Source organism: Hirundo rustica, chromosome 2, assembly GCF_015227805.2.
Source record: "Hirundo rustica isolate bHirRus1 chromosome 2, bHirRus1.pri.v3, whole genome shotgun sequence".
NCBI lineage: Eukaryota > Metazoa > Chordata > Aves > Passeriformes > Hirundinidae > Hirundo > Hirundo rustica.
Genome location: NC_053451.1, coordinates 103,640,570 through 103,661,170, shown reverse-complemented (window position 1 = coordinate 103,661,170; position 20,601 = coordinate 103,640,570). Strand labels below are relative to the sequence as shown.

General features: G+C 38.2%; 1 protein-coding gene across 2 annotated transcripts in view; it reads left to right on the top strand.

The window, feature by feature from the left end:
* Positions 1-20,601, top strand: part of MAP3K15 (mitogen-activated protein kinase kinase kinase 15) — an 83,807-nt gene that overhangs the window by 13,144 nt on the left and 50,062 nt on the right. The window contains exons 2-3 of one of the 2 annotated variants that reach the window (XM_040091157.1): positions 14,360-14,499; positions 16,895-16,918. In XM_040091157.1, coding sequence (XP_039947091.1) covers positions 14,360-14,499; positions 16,895-16,918 — 164 coding nt within the window. Of the gene's footprint in view, positions 1-14,359; positions 14,500-16,894; positions 16,919-20,601 lie in introns of those variants that run through there. The other variant, XM_040091164.1, reaches the window with a different exon arrangement.

Below are 20,601 nucleotides of genomic sequence, written 5' to 3'. Positions count from 1 at the left end.
CAGACTGAGAGGGTTGGGGCTGTTGAGCCTGGAGAAGAGAAGGCTCTGGGGAGACCTTATAGCACCTTGCAGTACCTAAAGAGGGCTACAAGAGAGCTGGGGAGGGACCTTTTACAAAGGCTTGTAGTGATAGGCCAAGAGGGAATGGCTTTAAAATAAAGCAGGACAGGTTTAGATTAGATACAAGGAAGAACTTCTTTACTGTGAGCATGGGGAGACACTGGCACAGGCTGCCCAGGGAAGCTGTGGGTTCCCCACAGTGGAAGTGTTCAGGGTCAGGTTGAATGGGGCCCTGAGGAAGCTGGACTAGTGGAAGGTGTCTCTGCCCATGTCAGCAGGGTTGAAACTGGATGATCTTTAAGGTCCTTTCCAATCTAAACCATTCCATGTTTTTGAGCTGGTGCATCCTCCTAAATGCTGGAGACTATGTTTAGAGGTTTGTTGTAAAATCACAATTTCATGTGATTAATTTTGTCTGAATCACCATTTGGAACTACTGATATTCCTCTGGCTCTGTAGAGATCTTAGGGAGCATGTTCCCCTGCAATAACAGTCTGTGTTCATGCTTAATATTCTCTGTCTATGTGCTGGAAGTGTGCTGTATTTATAGGATAGTTAAAGACTAAGTACATACTGGTTATGGCTCTAGAAAGACCAGACTAAAATTTGAGATTTTTTTTTTTTTATGTCTACATAGTGTCTTGAAATAGATTTCTCTCATCTTTTAATGGAAGCTGCCCATTTTACAGTGTTGAGTGGTACATAAGGATTTTTTCAGTAGCACATGCAGTCTTTTAGGCTGGCACGTAAAGCTTGTACTGTTTACAGGAAAGATAAAAATAGCAGAATGAATCCACATCTGCCCAGCATCCAGAATATTATGTCAAGGACTCCGTATCTGTAGTGTGTGCAAGTCTCTTGGCTCACAGGTGATGCCCTGGCCTTATGTACACTTTATCTGCATTTGCACTTTAATAATACTGCATTTCCTCAATTAACATTTTTTTCTGTGCATAACTTACTGTGCTTTATGTGGGTCCTAAATGACAACATGTGAGTCCATCCATCAACATAAAGAGGAAATCTATTAATAGTTATGAGGTGAGATACTTCAGTTTGGTACATAAAAATTCCCAGTGCTAATGACGGAAATGGCTCTTGATACTTGTTTTTAAGAAACATATTTGAGAAAAAATATGAGATTCAGACCAAGAAAGTCTCACCTTTCTTACATGCTATCTTTTCAAATAAATAAAGGAGCAAAGGTCTTAGTTTAAACCAGACTTAGGAGCTTTAGTGTACTGAATTTTTTTCTATTTTAGTTCCTTGTATTTTGATTACTTTTCTTGTTATTATATTTCTTCAATAAGCAGATAAAGATCAGCATAATTTTACTTCTCTCTCTCTATTTTTTTTTAATGTATGTTGTTGGCCAGTGTGTGACCTGTGGGAGATGTGCAGATTTAGCAGTTTTTTTATGTTCCCCAGCCAACATAATGTATTCAACATTAAATGATGGGTGATTCTCAAATGGTTCAGTTTGGTTAACTGTCTAAAAGGTTGAAGCTTATCTAACCTCCTTGGCCTAAAAATTTATTTGACTGTAGCTGGGGAGAAAGGGACAAATTCTTTAATTTCACATAGGCCATGTCATCCAGTTATGTAGCCTATTTTTTCTGTACTTCATTCCCTTTGATTGCCTTTGATGACCCAGTGTAGGAAGTGCAGAGGTGCAGGAGAAGTTAAATAAAGTTCACCTTTCTCATTCCACATACCCACCCCCTCCAGTTACTGGCAAGGTTCAAGTTAGCTTCAGGCTTGGGGTGTTTTTCCTGCATGCTCTCAGCTGGCTCCACTCTAGTGCACTGCGGTGGAAATGGTCTTGAGTGAGCCTTGGCACGCTGCTGGTGCAGCTGGAAGGTGTGAACCACCTGCTTTTAATTTATTCTGCTGTGTCTGTTCTTCTCTGATACTAAATAGGGCAGAAAAATGCCCTATAGAATTAGTAGGTTCTTTGGCCCGCAGAAAGAATTTAGGAAACAGTGTTATCCTTAATGACTCGGCATAGTGAAAAGTACGTATGATGTGAGACAGTTACTCATTATGTCTGTCTGGCATCTGTATCAAAATTTTTAATATGCTGAGAGTATATAAACAGAGAAAATTATTGAACAGGTTTCCTCACATCATCTGTGACTGATAAGTGTTCTTTTTAAGTGTTCTGGATACATAGATTTAAAGCAAGAAATGAGCAACTTCTGGAATCTTCATTTGTCTAACAACTGTGGATAAAAAAAAGGAGACAAATACTCTTTGAGAAGTTTAAAATGCTGCTTCTTTACCATTCATTTGGGTATAAAGGTTAAATGAAAAATGTTAATACATGTCTTTTTGAGGTATGAATCAGGCATATTGACTGTTCTGTAGATGCTTAGCTATTTTCCAGATGGAAGACTGCAGGTGCTGAATCAGAGACTATTCAAGTTCTATCTTGTACCAGGGTACAATAGGATCATAGGAGTGAATTGCATAGGTAAAACATTAGGAATTTTCTTCTCTCTGAAGGCATTTGGTTTATTATAAAGTAGCTCTAAAATGAGGGCTCTATTTTTCCAAGTCACTGTTTCTGTTTTAGTGGGTTATTTTTTTTTTTTCTCCCTTATGAAACTCAGAATCTTAATAGCTGCATGGTCAACAAGCCCATCTCTGAAATCCCAGTTTATGTGACTAGGCTGGCATCACACAGCAGCTGTGGGGTAGGAAGAGGCAGGCATGGAATTCAGTTTTGCAGGCAAGCATTCATCTGCTTAAGCCACGATAATGCCCTTTGCATTCCTGCAGTGTTGCCAGCCTCTGCCATGGTGTCATTGCTTAACTCAGCAGGCGTTGAGGCTGGTGGGCACCGCTCTGTTCCCCACGTACCCCACAGTCACTGGCCTGCTGTGAGCTGTTCTCTTGGGGTAATCCCAGCAGGCAGCTGAACACCACTCACTCACTCCCTCACCAGCAGGGTTGGAGAAAGAACTGGCAGAGTAAAAGTGAAACAACTCATGGGTTGAGAAAGGACAGTTTACTGTAAGGCAAGTTTACTGTAAAGCTGTTTGTGTTGTGTTATTTGGCTCCAAGACCAGCTCAGGTTGGGTCACTGCAGCACTTGCACTGCTTCTTGTATGGCTTCTCCTCCAGTGGTTCCTGCTATATATAATAATATGTTCCTGCAGTTTTTATGACATGCAACTCAAATTTCGTGGTTGTAAGCATATAAAGGTGTATCTGTTAAAATATGCACCCCTGCTCCCTTTGGACCAGACCATAGGGATTAAAATGGCAATAAAAAATAAAAAAAAAAAAAAAAAAAAAAAAAAAAAAAAAAAAAAAATTCTGTATCTAAGCCAAAGCCACCACAGCTGTGTTGAGAAAAGTTTATTAAAATGTTAAGATACTTCAGTATTTTAACAACAGTTAGGTAGCCAGTATCACTACCCATCTATCAGCCTGTGATAGAGATTTCACAGTATATATAAAGGAAGGATTGTTTATCCTGAAACTTTTAGTGATTATTAGTTTTTGCTTTTTACACTGTACGTGGTCAAGTGATTGATGTCAACCTGAAATAGCAAATTGCTTTAATTTGTCTTTTTTTCCCATTTTACTTCTGATGGGTGCATGTTTACAAGGTTTAAATAACAGTAATTTTAAATGTAAATACTTTGTTTTGGCACTCATAAAATAGTATTATAATTCAGTGTGGATGATTATAAGAGGTGTGTACCATCTCAGCCTAGAGTATTTTTTAATACTTACAGAATTGGATTTTTTAATTATAAATGCAAATGTCTTTTGTTATATGACATGTAAAAAGTGAGTTTTCCTGAAATTAAGTTTTTAGCCTTTATTTCTTTCAATTCTTGTAAAGTTTAACAGTTTCTTAAAGCACTTTTCCAGGATGATAGTGTGAAGCTGGTAGGTGATACCATTGATGAGACTGATTAGCTGCAGTGACAGAGCTTCTGTCTGCTACTGTGCTAGCCCTGAGTTAGCCAGAAATTGCCAAGTTAAATATAGGTTGAGAGGTAAGGGAAAACAGGACCATGAGAGAGGAGTTCAGAGACAGTGGATCATGTGAAAGAGGTAGGAGTTGCAGGCAGCCATAAGCATTCATCTGCCTGAGCCACAAAACCACTGAAAAGTCTAAGATGCAAGCAATGAGATCTCTCTGAGTTCCTAACCTGGGAGCTTGAACAGTGTAATTTTACAAAGAAATGGTATAAATACTGATCTCCTGTACCTGTCACAACTTTTATAATTTATTTATTACCTATGTGTAAATCTCAGCATGAACCATCTGATGTGATTGTGGTTGGTAACTAAAGATCTGTGACTGTGGGCGCAGAACGGGAAAATTTTTACAATCATTCCACAGGAAAGGAAAGCTGTGTAGAGGTCTGTGCTGTGTGAGTTTCTAAGAGACCGTGTGTGTGGACATTATCTTTCTGACTTCCACCTATCCCACTACTGTGAGTTAACTTCCTCAGACTTGAGGTTGTGTTGTTCCTGGGGCCTCCGAGCTATGGCATGAAAGGAAAAAAATTAAATAGAAGATTAAGTCTTTTACTAGCTTTCATATTAATGACTTTGTCTTGCAGGGAAATGTAATTCTTATGTTTGCCTTGAAGGTATTTTTGCTAAAAATGTAACTCATGTATAAACTTCATCCATAGGCTGTGAGGTTAGTCAGGTTGTATGAATAAGAGAAAACACCCTGGGCTGAAATGGTACATGCAAAAACACCTCTTAAAGAGCAGTCATCCCCACAGTTGTATAATACTGAGTGCCAAAACAAACCATATTGTAAACTGGGACTCACAAATTAACTCCCAATTCATGGAAAACTCAAGTAAGAGTTAGGTATTAGAGACATCCCTGGAGATCTAGGTGAGGATTTGAATTGTGACAGTCCTTCCTTTCTCACAGGTAGAGAAAATGTAAGTACTGATGAGGAAGATCTATAGTTCTTCTCCATTGGCCATTTTGTTGGGAATATCCAGGGAAACATCTGCTGAGATGATATAATTCTTGACTGAAGTGCCTTAATGAAATTCTAGTAAGCAGAGCAGTGAGGCTCTGTGGAAGGGGCGTCTTGGCACTGGACCCCTTCAGTGTGGGTGTCCTCAGTTGCCTGGACTCACCTCACGGGTGGTGGGGAGAAAGAGGCGCTTTGGGCTGCTCTTCATCTCCTGAAGGAGGCTCCCAGCAGCTCAGAGGAGTGGGGCTCTGAAGGTGTTTTCCTCTCTCTGCACTGGCAATGAAGGCAGTGTCGGCGGGCTCATCTGAGACCTAACACCTCCCTTGTGACTCGGACCTGCTCGCTGCTGCTGACTTTGCTCTGGAACGAGCAGCATTTCATGAGGCTACGAGGAGTTACTTCCAGATACCTGACAAATTTCTGGTTTGGTGCTTGGAAGCAGTAAGTCTTCTTAATTTGGCATGAGAGTATGTTTAACAGTGGCCAGAAAAATAAGATACAGTCTCAAAAAGACTTGAGTTGGTTTTAATTAATTCTCTCAAATAGACAAAGAAAAAAACAAAACCCAACAACCTGAAGCAAAGACTGGCAAAGTTAAAAAGGACTGAAAGTGAAGCTTTGTCATGGAAAATATTAAGCAATTTCTAAGCCTAGGCATGCACTGCTTACAGTAAATTATATATTTCCTAACTTCTGCAATTCAATATTTCAAGAAGAGTTCTTTGAGGATTAGTTCTCTGTTTCCTTCTTTCTCTAAACTACCAACTGTAAAAAAAAAGACAAAAAAAAATCACAAATTATGCTATCTTCTGCGAGAGGTTATTTTCAGGTGTTTCCAATCATACAATATTTTTCTTCTTCATACTTGTGCAAAAGCATTAAAAACATTTTGAGCTTGGATGCCCTCTGTATTACATTACCTCCATTACTTTTTTCCCCATGCCAGTTCTTGTGCGTGCTGGTTGTATTCTGATTTGGCAGAGTCTGAAAGACTCTGCCTGAAGATCAGTTAAATAAACAATAAGAATAGGCATGCTCTTGGCACAATTTTTGCTTTTCTAGATCAGTAGAATTACGATGTTATTTTAATACAGTGCCCTGCCCCATTTGAATCTCAGTTTTGCTGTGAATTTAATTATATTTAAAAAGTATCTAAACTGTTTGTTAAAGCTTTTGCTGCCAAAGGGTTTTGGAAGAGTCCTTGCTTCCATTTAACAAAATAGTTCCTAATATGCAATTTCAGGGCAAAGAATTGAAAATCTTCAGATGATGTAGCTAATGGATAAGAAAACCCCAAAACACAAAAATAAATGAGAACTCAGGTTACGGATCAAATCCTCCTAGCACCAGCAGTGTTGGCTTACCTGCTGTAATTTGTTCTGTTCCTTTTGACTAAAGTGAAGTTTCTTGGGTGATGTAATTTTTGGAATAGACATTTAGCTATTAAGGAATATGTGTTAATTATAACTATGGCATAAATACTTCATTGTGGTTTAGCAAAATGAGTCATTTTGGATACTTGTTTCTCCTGAGTTGCAATAAATGCCACTGAAGCATGAAAAATATGTTCCAATTCTATATTTAGTATGTGTTCCATGTACCATTGGACAGATGAAAGATGCAGTATCTGTAAAGTAACACCACAGCACTAATGTGATTACTGGCTGTAATGTTCAGGTCTGAATGTAACCCTATTGTGGAGTTGTTTGTATGAAAGGGGGATTTTGTACAGAATTACAAAAACCAAAGATGAGCATTGGCCTCTGTCTTGTCTGTTCTCTTGTTTTGGATGTTTGTCTGATTTTTACAGTATCATTTGAGGGTTGATTTTGCTGGATAGGAATTACCAGTGAATATTACAATCTCATACATTGCTAAGATGGCCTAAGACTAAAATTTCCAAATGCTGCCAAAGCTAGTATTTGAAATCAAAAAGAACAAAAGTTTACAGGTGAGAGCTGATCTTAAAACCAAGAAGTTTCTCTCTAGTTATGACTGAACTAAATATTTAAAATAAATATTTGTATTCTTTACTTATATTAAAATGCTGTCAGGCTCTGTGTTCATGGTGCTGTGATGGTTGCATTCTTCTCTAGTTTTAGTCCAGCTACATGTGCCTATGTTTTTGATACACTGGATTATTCTGTTTGTTTCTTTGCACTTCACATTTCATCACCTGCAGCATGGCTGTCCAGAAAGCGCTCATTCCTGTGCCATTTCAGGCAGGGCATTCTTCCAGGGCTTTCACTGGAAGCTGTATGACACACTTCTGTTATCTATACGTGAAAAATAAGTTCCAGCTTTCTTACCTCCAGTTTCAGACTGTAATCTTTCAGACTGTAAGCACTATGTTTCTTGGTAAGTTTTAACCAATCTGTTGTTTAAAACCTGCATTATTTCAGCTTTTGCCCTGAGAGCTGAGAAGACTGAGTTTGAGTGTTCCAAACCTTACATGTGCATAGGAAGGAGGAGCTGCCTTGCTGGGCCACATGAAAGGACTCTCTAACATCATCCAAATGCTATGACTGGGAACACATTCAGTTGTCAGCTGTTCATCCTCCTCCTCTTTCTTTACATGGATGTGTCTGCTTTCCACACAAAGACCAGCTGGCCCACTTTGCTTAACACATTTGTTCCCAGAATTGTCTCTGGAGGTGGGACGGTGCCAGTGTTGATGTGTTGTGTGTTAAGTGGAGCAAAGCAATCATTTGAGTTGCTGCAGTTAGTAATGCTTCTGGGTGGTGGAAAGACTCATTTGAAAAATAATTTTTTTTTTTGTTTCCTAGTAATAGCAGAGCTCAAGGTTTGCCTGGTCCTTTCAGGAAAGTTATTTAACAGCAAACTTTTCTTAGTCAAGAATGCTGCTGCTGCTCAGCTAATACATAGTTCATCTTCAGTACCCACTGCGTTCACATTCGCTGAGCAGAGTGGTTTCACAGGGAAGGATGTGAAACTGGTTTTCAGAGCAGGATTTGACAAACAGAAAGGAGGAAATGCAAAAGAAAGGTCTGACTTTTCCTTTCCCCCCTTTGTTTGTGGTTCTAAGAATGTTGGCTTTTATAGTTGTTAAGGCACTATGTGGTTGCCTTCCATTTTGTTTGGTGGGAGGAGAAGTGACACGTTTTGGGGTGTGGTGGCCTTTCTCTTTAGTAGATCACTTTATAACATAAAACCTGCGGCAGATGTAATGCCACAACTAAGTAAAAAGCAAATAATAAGATCAGTCTGAGAACAAAGATTGGAGGTGTTGCTCTGTTTTTAAAAAGCAGCGTAAGTCTGAAATAACCACTTTACCACAGTCCTTTTGTTTTCCTTAGCAAACAGACAAACCATGGAAAAGCACCTTTCAGCATTTTTGCCACTTGATGCCCAGGTTTTCAGAATTCCTAAAACACTTAACAAATCCATTGGACCTGTCAAAAGCAAAATGTAACTAAGTTCAGATTTTGCTTCATTTCATAGTCAGAGTGTGTATATGGATCATGTACTAGAATTGTACATATTACTATCTTCTCAAGATAACAATAATTTTAAATTAATGAATTAAAAATTATTTGGCCAGTGTTAGTTTTCTTCTTTCTCCAGTTTGTGGTTGGTGTCGTTAATAACACTTGATAGCGTCACTTTTTTTCCAGTGCTTACTATATGTGAATAGAAAGAAACCTTTTTTCCCACACTAATATGAGGATTCATACCTAATTGAATTCTTATTTTTCCTGTCCTTTGAATCACGTCCTTTTGCCTGTGAACTAAACGCCCTTTCGAAAGGAAGTGCCCTCCATACATCAAAAAGTTTCAGACATCCAGTGTGCACGCTTGTGTTTCCTTTTCTGATGTAGGCAGTAGTCTGGAATTTGTAGTCAAGGTTCCAGCCACTCCAGGAATCTCTTGCAAAAGTTGATTGCAGCTTATGAAACAATCTTCTTAACGGTGCTTTTTAAGCAATTTCTGAACTATTACAGTTAATTTTAGTACTCATACAGAAGCACAGTGCTTACGTTTAATCTACAGGAAGTGTAGTCTGAAATAGATGACTTTTTTTAAAATGCTGTTTAATGTGATTATAGCATACACAAATCTATATTGCAGGATGAATCGTTACTGATTAGATGTTTATTTTTATTAGTAATTCTGGCCCTATAGCAAACCAGTGATGTTAGCAAAGTTCATGCTATGATATTGCAAACTTGAAAAGGTTGAATTGAAATACCAGAAATTCCTAAATTTGAAAAAAAGAGCTTTATCTTTGTCTCCCAGGTCTGTCAGCTTCTAAGGCAATATCTGGGTTTAATGTGGTGTTTTAGATTGTAATTGGAACAATATTTTTTCTGAGAAAAGTAAGCGGATTTTTACAGGATACCATGATTATAAAGCAGTAAGATTTAAATGAAACTTGATTCATTATGAGCCATAATATCATCACAAATGTTGACAGTATTTTTACGCTAACATTGGCTTATGCCTAGGATCTAATGGAGGGCACTGACAGTTTGCTGGTATAATAAACTGCTGAAAAATCACCTCAATAATTCTACTGGTAGTTGCTACAAATCTGCTTTATTACCTTGAGCTTCCCAGTTTCTGGGAGTGTGGGATGTATTAAAGTTAAGAGTGGTGTGCCTTTTGTTTTAGCTTAAGTGAAAGCTGCAAAAGGTACCTGGTTTTCAAATACACCAGGGTTTACCATAATTGTTTCCCTGTAAAAACTTTGGTGTTGTCTTCTTTAAAGGGCTGTGCAGAAATCAAAAATAATATGTATCCTGAAGTTAAGGATTTTTAATTTCTTTTTCTTTAGGAATATTGTTGTTCTTCTGAAGAGTTTGACAGTTTTCTTAGGTGGTTTTCACGGAATTACATGTTTTTTTACTTACTGACTATGATGCAAATCAACGAAGCAATACTAATGTAAAGGTTCTTAATTTCCAGGGTGCTAGTGAATAGAAAAAGGCTGAGTTCTGCATTTTCCTCCAATAAGATTTCTGTTATTGTTATTTCTGTTAAGTTTGTGAGTGTTTTTGAAATCTGTTATGTATAGAAAGGTTCCAGATGCTGAAAAATAATGAATCCAAAACAGTGGAGTAAGGTTCTTGCTCTGCACATGGATAAGGCTGGATGGAGGTGAGTCTTAGATTAGAAGCTGAAAGCAGTGCAGACTTTTTTCTGACCATTTTCTTCTGTTAGGCCTCCTAGATTCTATTTAACTATCAGCATATTTCAGGTTATTTCTTCATTTCCTTCTGTTTATTACCTTTTAACTTACAGGTCCCAAAAGCTGATGCCAAAATTGTCATTTTGGTTTTGCTATCAATGCCATAAATTCTAAAAAAGCCATGTAAAGACTTCTGATTTACTTAGATGATTAAATAATACGTCTTCAGGTGCATTTCAGGTAGAGAAATAAGTCCTCTGGTCTTAACCTGTTTAATAATGTTTTTCATGTTGAATTATTTATTAGTTTCATAGTCTCCTATTTTACCACAGTTAATGATCTCTAATTTTCATTTCAGTTGTCACAGTTATTTGTCTCTTCTCTGTCTGCTCTCATAAGATTCACTAGTGTTAAAATATGTAAACTGTAATATATGAAATGAATTATGTGTCATCTGCTGTAACAATGCAGAGACCTAATCAAGACTGTATAAACAATAGTGCTGAATTACTGTAATGCACTACAAATACACACATACCGTAATCATTTTACAGTGGAAACAAAAGCCTAGGTAAATGAACTGCAATCACAGAATAAATTGAGATCAGGTTTTGGGTTCATGACAAAAATAAACTATTTTCAGCATGAAAACGGTTTCATGGGCAACTACTAGAGAACAAAAAGTGTTGAAAATATATGCTGTGCTTAAGAAGAAATGAGGGAGAACACATTTTTATGCTCTTTTGAACACGAGTTTCTACTGCAGAAAAGAAGCCATAAGTTTAAATGTTCTGTTTCAGAATCATTCTAAATTGGTCATATACAGCATTAAGCACATCCCCACCTCTCCACTGCATCTGGTGGATGCATTGTACAGATTTTCACTTGGAAGCCTTCTGTCTCTGCAGAGGGGCTGCACCTTCCCCTGCTCTCTTTCCTTCTGAACAGAGGAAACCCTCTCCATTGGTCATTTAGACCTGTGTGAAATATTTCATTATCACATAAAATTTCTCATGCGTGATAAGATTTGATAAAAATTGCCATTGGCTTTTGCTTCACCCCTGTGTGTAGTGGAGGTTGAACCTAAATTTGTCAAGGGAAGTCCAGAAGTACACTTGGCTGACCAGGCTCTTTTGTTATGGAGAATGGGAGTTGAGAATGAACTCTGATGGACTTAGGATTCTATTCATAAATCAAGATTTGCAAAGCACATCCTAGTGTTGAAGTTATTTCTTTTAATGTGTCTCTGGAAGTTTAAGGAAATTCCTGTCTCTCTTATCAGTCATTCTAAATGCATGGTTGAAGTGCAGGGCCCCATGTCTTGTTTTTAAAGAAGTGTAAATGAAGAATTTTAGTGTAAATCATGAGAAAAATATAACTGAAATAGAAGTATTTGTGGTGTCATACACTAGGTTTGTTCATTACGTGACTCACAAAACTGCCTTACTCCAAGAAGAGAGATGTACCCCTGAAAGCAGCAGTTCTGGGGAGTGTGCTTAGACCCAGCCATAAGCTGAGCTCTGCACTCTCAGCACCCCATGCACAGGGTACGTCTCAGGGATCTACTGCTTTTATGAGTGTTAACTGTTGGCCATATTTTCTCCACCTAAATTTGTATTAATTTCCTGGCCCTCTGTGCATGTGCTGCATTTCACTAGCACATTAGTAAAGCTGCTTTGTAAGTAGATCTTTTTCCTCCCTGCTCCAAGCCTGCTGCTGTTACTCCTGGAAGGCTTGGAGAGCTCCAAAGGAGTGCAGCTTCTCTTGTCTGCTCTAGCCCACAGCCAGGAGCACTTTGGATGCTCTGCCTCTGTCTGCTGTCATTTACTTCTGTGTCATTCCTTGACTCCTGTGCTCAAACTGAATCCACTCAGTTATCTTCCTGGGGCTTTTTTTAAATTTACATGCATATTTTTGTGATACATCTTCATCTCTGCTACTCTTCATTTTGTTTTATTTTATCTTATTCATGCCTGTGCTTGTGAGGTGTGAATAGGCAAGGAAATCCTGTTCTCATAAATCTTTTTGTCATGTGTGAATTAATCTCTAAGGGATGAATAATTACCCTTTTAAATGGAAGTGCTACTCCTGTTCTTATGTCCATTTCATGTGTTGTTGAGCTCCATTGCTATGGAGCGGCAATCAACAGAAGACAAATTTCAGTTGTAGCTCAGATGTGGCAATGAGCTGTGTCTAGCCTTGTTTCAATGAACTCTGTTACAAATCATTGCTCACATTGTGTTGTAAAATGGAATATCTGTACACTATTAGAATGCATTATCTGAATTGTCGTACCAGGATGATGATTTTGATTTCGCAGTACTCTGGTTCCCCCAAAACACTCTTATGCAAGCACTAAAAACCATCCAAGCTCCTATTTTATTTTTTTTTTCCCCTAGATGGTATTTGATTCTCAGTCTGCTTGTTAGTTTCTCTTAAATTTGTTCTGTAGATAATTTAAGTTTTCCAAAAGGATTTTGCAATAGTGGGGTAATCTAGATTCTGTTGAGTGTATGGAGCTGGGATTTACTGCTTCAAGCTCTCTCAGTTTACATGACACTACAATGTACAGTACACTAAGAATTTTATCTGTGCTGCAGACAGCTGGCTAAACATTAGAACTGGAAAGATCATGTGTGGATGGTGCAGGATTTGAGTGTTATATGAATAAGGGGATTTTCTTATATCATTACTTTGTGCTGGGGTTTTGTTTCTTTGGCGGGCAAGGGAGGTGCATTTGGATTTTTTTATGTGTTTTGTTGGGTTTGGGGGTATTTTGGAGTTTGGGGGTTTTTGTGTTTGTTTGGTTTTGCTCCTGAACAGTAAAGTTTTGGTCTTAAGGCAGGTCTTCAGACTCGAAATGTTCCATATGCTTGAACAGGAGTTTCATAGTAATCCGAGGGATTGGCTGACCTCCATGTGGTGTGTCAGAATAGGCTGATGGAATTGTACAGGAACTCATATTCATTGCAGGTTTTTCCAAGAAGCTGCACACTAAGTGTGGGGTATTGATTCTTGTGATGTGTAACCTTGGTGCAGCCAAGGTGAACTGGCTGCTGCATTTGGGTTTCAGCCATCAGACCTGCTTTTAGATGTCTTGTTTACTAGTAGCTTGCCCTTCTGTCTTTCCCTGTATGTACCAGGCACTGTCTGTTACCCCTTCAGAAATATAGAATTTACTGTCTGGCTGCACTGAGTCTCTGGAATCTGGTTTGAACCTCAGGGTCCCCTGTGGTTTCAATGCCGAGGCTCTATTCTTATGAATACTTTGGATTTCTGTTCATCCATCTGTCCCAAAATGGTGAAAGCAGACAGATGTATAGATACAGACCTCTAAAAAGCTTTAAAGCAAAATTTTCTTACGAATATATAGGATCTAAGGATCAAGAAATAAAACCTCAGCATTAAATGTCCTCCAGTTAGCCCTTCTTCCTGCATTGCTGTTTATGTCTATATGAGAACAAAATGCTAAACTCAGAATCTTTTTTCTGTATCTCAGCTGGGATTGTTCTCTTTAGTTCTCTGTATAGCTTGTCTTGCATAGATGTAAATGTTTTTACTTGCATTTCTGACTGGAGCACTAAGCAAGAGCAGTGGAAGTCTTGCTCTGGCTACTTGCGATTGAATTCCCTCATTGCTGTAACCCTCATCTTGAACATCGTGCCTGTAGCTTTCAAGAGTCAATTTTCAGAGTAATTTCTTTTTGTACTCCTCAGGAATTTCCCATTCTTCAAACCTCAGCCTCTAAAAATAAACTCGGTCTCACAGTTTTCCGTATTTTTCTAATTCACATTATTATTTTGAGAGGTTCCATCTTGAATATTTGAAGTTTCTGTCCTATGGGTATTCATGCTGTCAGGCCTCAGGGAGCAAGTGCAAAATTGCATTTTTTACCTGAGGCATTCCTGATGCTGTGATTTCAAAACCTAAAGCAGGATTGGTAAACTCAGCCTCCAAGTTAATGTAATAATGTGATAATTTCATGAGTGGCTCTTATCTTTTATATGAAGGTTAAGATTTGCTTCTCTCAAGAGAGAATGATCATTATTTGAAAATGTTGACTTTGTTTATCCAGTGTGTGTGTATGATTTCAGGATTTGTTTTAAATCCCATGGAAGAATAAAATCCGGTATAAGTTTTATTTTTTTAGCATTCTCTCTTCTTTTCCGCTTCTCTCATTTCAGATGTTGCAGTTGTGGACATGAGTGATATTTCCAAGCAACCATCACTGTTCTACCACCTTGGCGTGCGTGAAAGCTTTGACATGGCCAATAATGTAATTCTTTACCATGACACTGATGCTGACACTGCTCAGTCTCTAAAAGTAAGGTTCTCACTTCACAATCTGCTTCATTTCAGTAAGATCTTTAAATACCTGATCCTACAGATGTTTATGTTTTTCTGAAACTTACATTTAATGTATTTTCCTGATAGCTACATAATTAAATCCTGCTAAGAAAAAACAACTATTAGCAAAAATTGTAATAATAGAATAAATAAATGCTTTTTTTGTAAGAAAATATCCATAGTTTGGTACTGATTTTGCTTCAGATAGTTAGACTTGGAATTGAGGTTGCAGGTCTGATTTTTTTCTTCCTTTCACTCTTTTAATTAGAGTACATATAAGAAAAAGTTACAGCCTGTATAATAAGGACACTTGAACAAGGGCTGTATTGCAGGCTACTCCTCAGTAAGCACTTCTGTCAGATGAGGTTTGTATTCCCTAGGTGCTGACCAGCTAAGACTACTAGAATCTCCTTTTTATTGCTGTTTGAAGATAGGAAAAGACATCCTCACCAAATCTTTCTATAAGGCTGTCGCTCATTTTTATAGTAGGATAGTATGTGCTATGTACACTTAAGTCCTGAAATTGCTGTTCTGGATGCAAGTCATATATTGTGGATGCTTCTACCTTTCTCAGTGCAGGTTCTTCTTATTTTACATCACTTTTAGGCTTTTTTCCTCTGTATCATCTATTGCTGCTCTTAGTATCATCCATTTTCTTGCTACCTTCACTGAGAGAAGCATTGGTCATGCTTTGTTGGTTTTTTTATTTTGAGTTATTACCCCTTGCTACTTTGCTTTTTTTTTTTTTCATGCCGTTAGTGTCCAAAAATCCTTTTTGGAGTTCTCCAGCCTCTCTTGATCCTGTAAGAATATTAAGTCTCCTTTTTCCCCAGAAAAGCTCTGTTTTGTCACGGTTTCTCATTCCTCTTCTCTGTGCTCAATGTCATTGATTTTACTCTCATGTGTCTATAACCCATACTTCCTTTCTTCATGTGGTGATTCACATACCCCTTCACATCCCCTGTGGCCTGGAGTCCCAAGAGCTCAAAGCTGGAGCCTGTCACGCTCTTTGTTCAATGAGATTATCCATATGGATACATTCAAAGGTATTACTGGCATGTCCTCCTTTCCTCCACTTAATCAGGGTGGGCAGGCATACAGCTTTCATCCACTACTGGTGATACACCTGACTGCCATGACATACTTCATTCTTATTTTTCATTAACACGTTTTTATATTTCTTTATGCTGCCATTCAGATGTTCTGATCAACTTAGTTCTCCCAAGGATGTGCCCAAGTCTGGGAAGCACAGGCTAGTTGTTTACTATTTGTTGCTTCCCGATGAGGATATTGGCTTTGATTTCTGCACCTTGTGCCAGGCACATTCTGAAGCCCCTGCTCCATAACTGAAGTGTTGAAGGATCTCCAGAATTACATCCGTCTGTGGCTGGATGTTCAGGGTGATTGTTGCCAGAACTTGCAAGTCTTTGCACTGTCATTTTTAAACCTTTTTTTCTAGTAATGTAAAGCTCGAGTCTAGGGAACTCCAGAATGTGACTAAGTCACTTAAGGCTAGAAAAACTATTATCTGCCTTCACCTTTCTTCTCCTAGGAACTCTGTCAGTGGCACTGATATCTTACTCATGTCTCAGTTGTTTGCATAACCTCCTTGGCACAAATAGGCCCATAGCATGTCTTAGATGGGATCATAAGACTTAAGTTGCTGGAGTCAGCTAGGGGAGATGCTCTGTGTCAAATGGTTTAAGCTGGGCACTGAGACAGGGTTCAGTCCTCCTCTTGTCATTGGTATCTCTTCAGCAATCGATCCCCAGCTCAGTGTTGGATACCATTAAATATGCTACTACACCTTTCTAAGGAATACTTCAGAAGGTAGGCAGGGACTGATTGTGGGGTATTTCAGCAAAGAACAGTTCATGACACATTTTGCATCATAGGTGCTGGATGGTTTCAGAACAGTTAATTCCTCCCTATTGAGAAAGATATTTTACTGCGGTAGATAAAGCTCTGTTGGAGATAACTTGCTTAGCTAGGTAGACATTGATTTTCCAATATGTAACATTTTGGATGTCTAAGCCTTCCATCACCTTTGTTATGATGTATTTTATTTCGCTTAAGGAGTTTAGGGAAATTAGAAATTCAGTTTAGGTTTTAGTACCTTTTTGACTCTGATGTTTCTTTACTCTGAAGTTTATGAGTAATTTGGTCAGAGTCTTTTCACTTCCATTCAGAATTGTATTACTTTACTTAGACCTAGGTTGCTGTGCACACTCTTTAAAGTGATGCACAGCCTGAGTGTTATAAAGGCAGTATTGATGTTACTGCTGTTATATGTATAGCAGTGATTTTTGTTGGAAATAATCATTCCCAGTAAAAACAAATAAACATTTCTATTATTTTTTTTCCCCCCGCAGGATATGGTATCTCAGAAAAACACAGTAAGTATTAAATCCACATTCATTTTAAAACACAAAATGAAGATCCTACATTTGAAGCAACTCGAATACCAAAGCTGCAAAGCATGCATATGATTAAAGGCAGATGTTTTACCTATCTAGAATTCAAACTTTTGAAAAGCTTGTTGACAGTCCAAAGTAACGCTAGATGTTAAAGTTACTTTTCCTTATCAATTCCTTTCTACGTTGTAGAAAAGTTCCAGTAGATACAAGTTTTATTTGTACGTTGACAGATCCAAATATAAACTCAGAAATTCAGTCTCTTTTTCCCTCTACCGCTATCACCCATTTGAGCAAATGTGGATGTTTGCGATGCCTTAATGGGGTTTACCTTTGTATCTCAAACAGCTTTGGCTTCTGTATACCTCTAACTATATTCCTCTGGCTTAAAAATTCACGGATTTACTTAGAAATGCTTATTTCTTAGAAAAGCCTGTTTCCCAAAGTAAAAATATTCTTACACTTAATGTAAGTAAAGGCAAACAAATAAGTTTGAAACAATACAAAATGTAGGAGTCATTAAGACTTTTTGAAATATCCCAAAATATCTTATATAGTTGTATATGTTGCCATAGTTCACACCATGTCAGTGGTCATTTTCATTAAATCCTCCACACTGTTATTTTGAGGACCATTGCATTTACAAACCTCTTACACCTCCATTTATCCTGTTTCCTCCCATTTACCATATATTTTTTATTGTCTTCTAAACAGTATTGAGCACGATTAAAATAATAAAGTGGTCTTAGGGTTTGATAGTAATTTTAAAGAGAACTAGAAGAAAAAATGTGTTCGTCGCAGCAGTTTATTTTGAGCTGCTGTTTTGACTTGGCCACCGTGCTCCACGTAGGCTAAAGATAGATCAGGTTTAGCACATGTAAATGCGGGTCATCATTCCTGGCTGCCTCAGGGATCTTTGAACCAGTTTGACCTGTGTGGTGGGAACTGCATTTACTGCTCTGTGGCTCTGTGAAGGGGGTCTCAGAATGTGGCAGATTTGCTTCTGAATGCTCCTGTCCATCAGCTGGTAGGTGACCAGAATTTCAGGAGCATGTGTTATCCCTTCCAGAGCAGGAGGGAGAATTGTGAATGAGCCACTTGGTGGTAATACCAGAAATGGAGTAAACAAAAAAGGAGATGGTGGCAAGTTCAACCTAGTGCAATCAGATTAGCAGCCTACAGTCTTCTTTTGGCAGATTCTTTCTCCAGAAAGGGAGGTATTTCCCTTCACACTGAAGAGAAGACAAGATTGAATCACAGAAAGTATACTGAGTTGGAAGGGACCCACCAGGAACATTGAGTCCAACTCCTGGCCCTGCACAGGACATCCCTAAGTCACACCATGTGTTAAGAACATTGTCCGAATACTTCTTGAACTCCATTAGGCTGCTGCTGTGACCACTTCCCTGGGGTGTCTGTTCCAGTGCCCAACCACCCTGTGGGTGAAAAACATTTCCCTGATATCCAACATAAACCTCTCCTGACTCAGCTTCATACCTTTGGTTCTAGTGACATGGTTTCTATGGTAGGGTCTGGTATTGAACCTTGTGGCTAGCAGAAGGGGCAGGAAGACATCCCTAATCTAGGATCCTGATTCCTCCTTTAAAAAAGAAGGATTATCTAACCCACCTTAAGTGCTTAAATTAAGAAAAAAAAAAGTGAGTAGAATACAGTGAGGTCAAAATGAATTATTTTAAATACCAAGTGTGGATTCTTGACTTCTTTGTATTATTTGAAGTTGTTCATACCTTCTTTTATTAGATAATTGTGCTCCCATATTTCATTCTTTTATCAGTATTTTTTATTCAGAAATCAGAACAAAGTCATGAGCAAGCTAAATAATTCATAAGATAAATCTGTGGTTTTTTAAGTCGAAGTTGACTTCAAGTAGACTATTCCCCTCCCCTCCGTTCAAATCCAGTGAGCTGGGACAAGAGGTTTGCATTTCACCACCGATCCAATATGGTGCCACTGCTTCATTGCTTGGTTAAATATTTTGCAATTGTATGGGTAATGTCTTGTTTTAAGTGAATTGCTAATCAGGGTTGCTGAGCTTCTTAAGTAGATACATAATTGGCATGGATTTATTGTGTCCAGTCAAATATATAGTTAGATAACCATTTCAGTTTAATTGCTGAATCTTAGATGCAATAGTTAATTCCCCTGTAGTAGAGCTTTGTGTTTTCCTTTCACTTGTCCGGAGTGAAAAATGTGGGTATGCTTCTGCCATAACTGTGGAATAGCAGACCTTAAATACACTTTTTATCAGGGACTGGTGGCATGGTGGAAAGAGGATGGATAACTCTTTAGCCTTCCTCCAGCCCAGTGTTAGCCACAGGAATGTCATTGCTGGAGAAGTCCTCTCCATGTTTCACAGGCTGTGTCCATGCATTTGCAGTGTATATAAGGAAAGGGGAACAACTCAGATTGTTGCCAGGCACAGCACATCTTTGTTCCAACAGCAAGAGTGAAACTTTCTGGGATGGCTGGTGTGGCTTAGAGCTTTCTCTGAGGTTTCCCTGCCCTCACCTTTCCTATTTATACTACAAATCTCGTATCATCTACAAAGATGCAGAAAGATTTTAACACAGAGCAGATGTGGAGCCATGTTGAGGTCGCAGAGAAGGTGAATGTACGTCCAGTGTGTCATTGGATTTGCTTTGTGTATCACAAGAAAGCCTTGCAGAGAATGGGTATTTTCCTTGTAGAGAAAGCATTATTCTAATTCAATATTGAGGAGGATGCAAGAGCAATGTTTCAGTTCTACTTGACTTCCCAAACAAGCAGTTAAAATTCTGTATTGATAATTTATTGCATACTTGGATGCGAAAGGAAAGAATTATTGGCGTTCTGAACTTCCTTGGGAGTTCAGTTCCTGAGGAAGAATTGCCCTGGCATGAAATTCAAGATCAAATGTCTGTGTCCCATCAGTTAGATTTCCTTCTGTAGAGCTCCTCTGAGCTTTAAGGACATTTCTGTTAGTTTTGATAAAGATTGCACAGCTTCCTAGTTTCTGTCAAAATTATTATCAATAAAATAAATGGCAGATATGCAGTCTTGTAGAACTGGTGCTGTTGTGGAAAAATGGACTGAAGGGCAGAGGAAAGAAAATTACCTATGGAAAATGCCTTTAGATGTCAGATAAATATCGGTTTACTGGAGAAATGAAATTTCAAGGATTTTCAAAAGCAAACAATGCTTAAAAAAAAAAATCTTTCCCCAAACCAGTGTAATAGACAAAATCTATTGGGAAACTTTTCTATTGTGATTCACAATTTTTTGCTATCCTTGATATTTTTTTAAGGAAGGAAAATTCATGTGCTGCTACAAGATATTAAGAAATTATGAATAAAAAAAGTTCAAGATTGAGTGAAGAGAAGAGTGAACAAGGGGCTTTAGAAAACTGCTGGAGTCAGGAAGCAAAATGTGTAGTCCTTTGGGCAATAGCTCTAGGGTTGGTTGCACGCAGTTTAAGACGCATACTTTGATCCATTCAATTTGTTTGAATGAGGCATTGAAAAAACAGACCAGAACTTTCCACTATGGAAAAATGATTCCACCAAGTACAGAACATGAGGAAAAAGACTAGTTAGGTGTTCTTTAGTTTATAATATGCCTGAAGAATTTTTAATAACCCTGTTAATTGCATTCAGGGAAGGCATTTA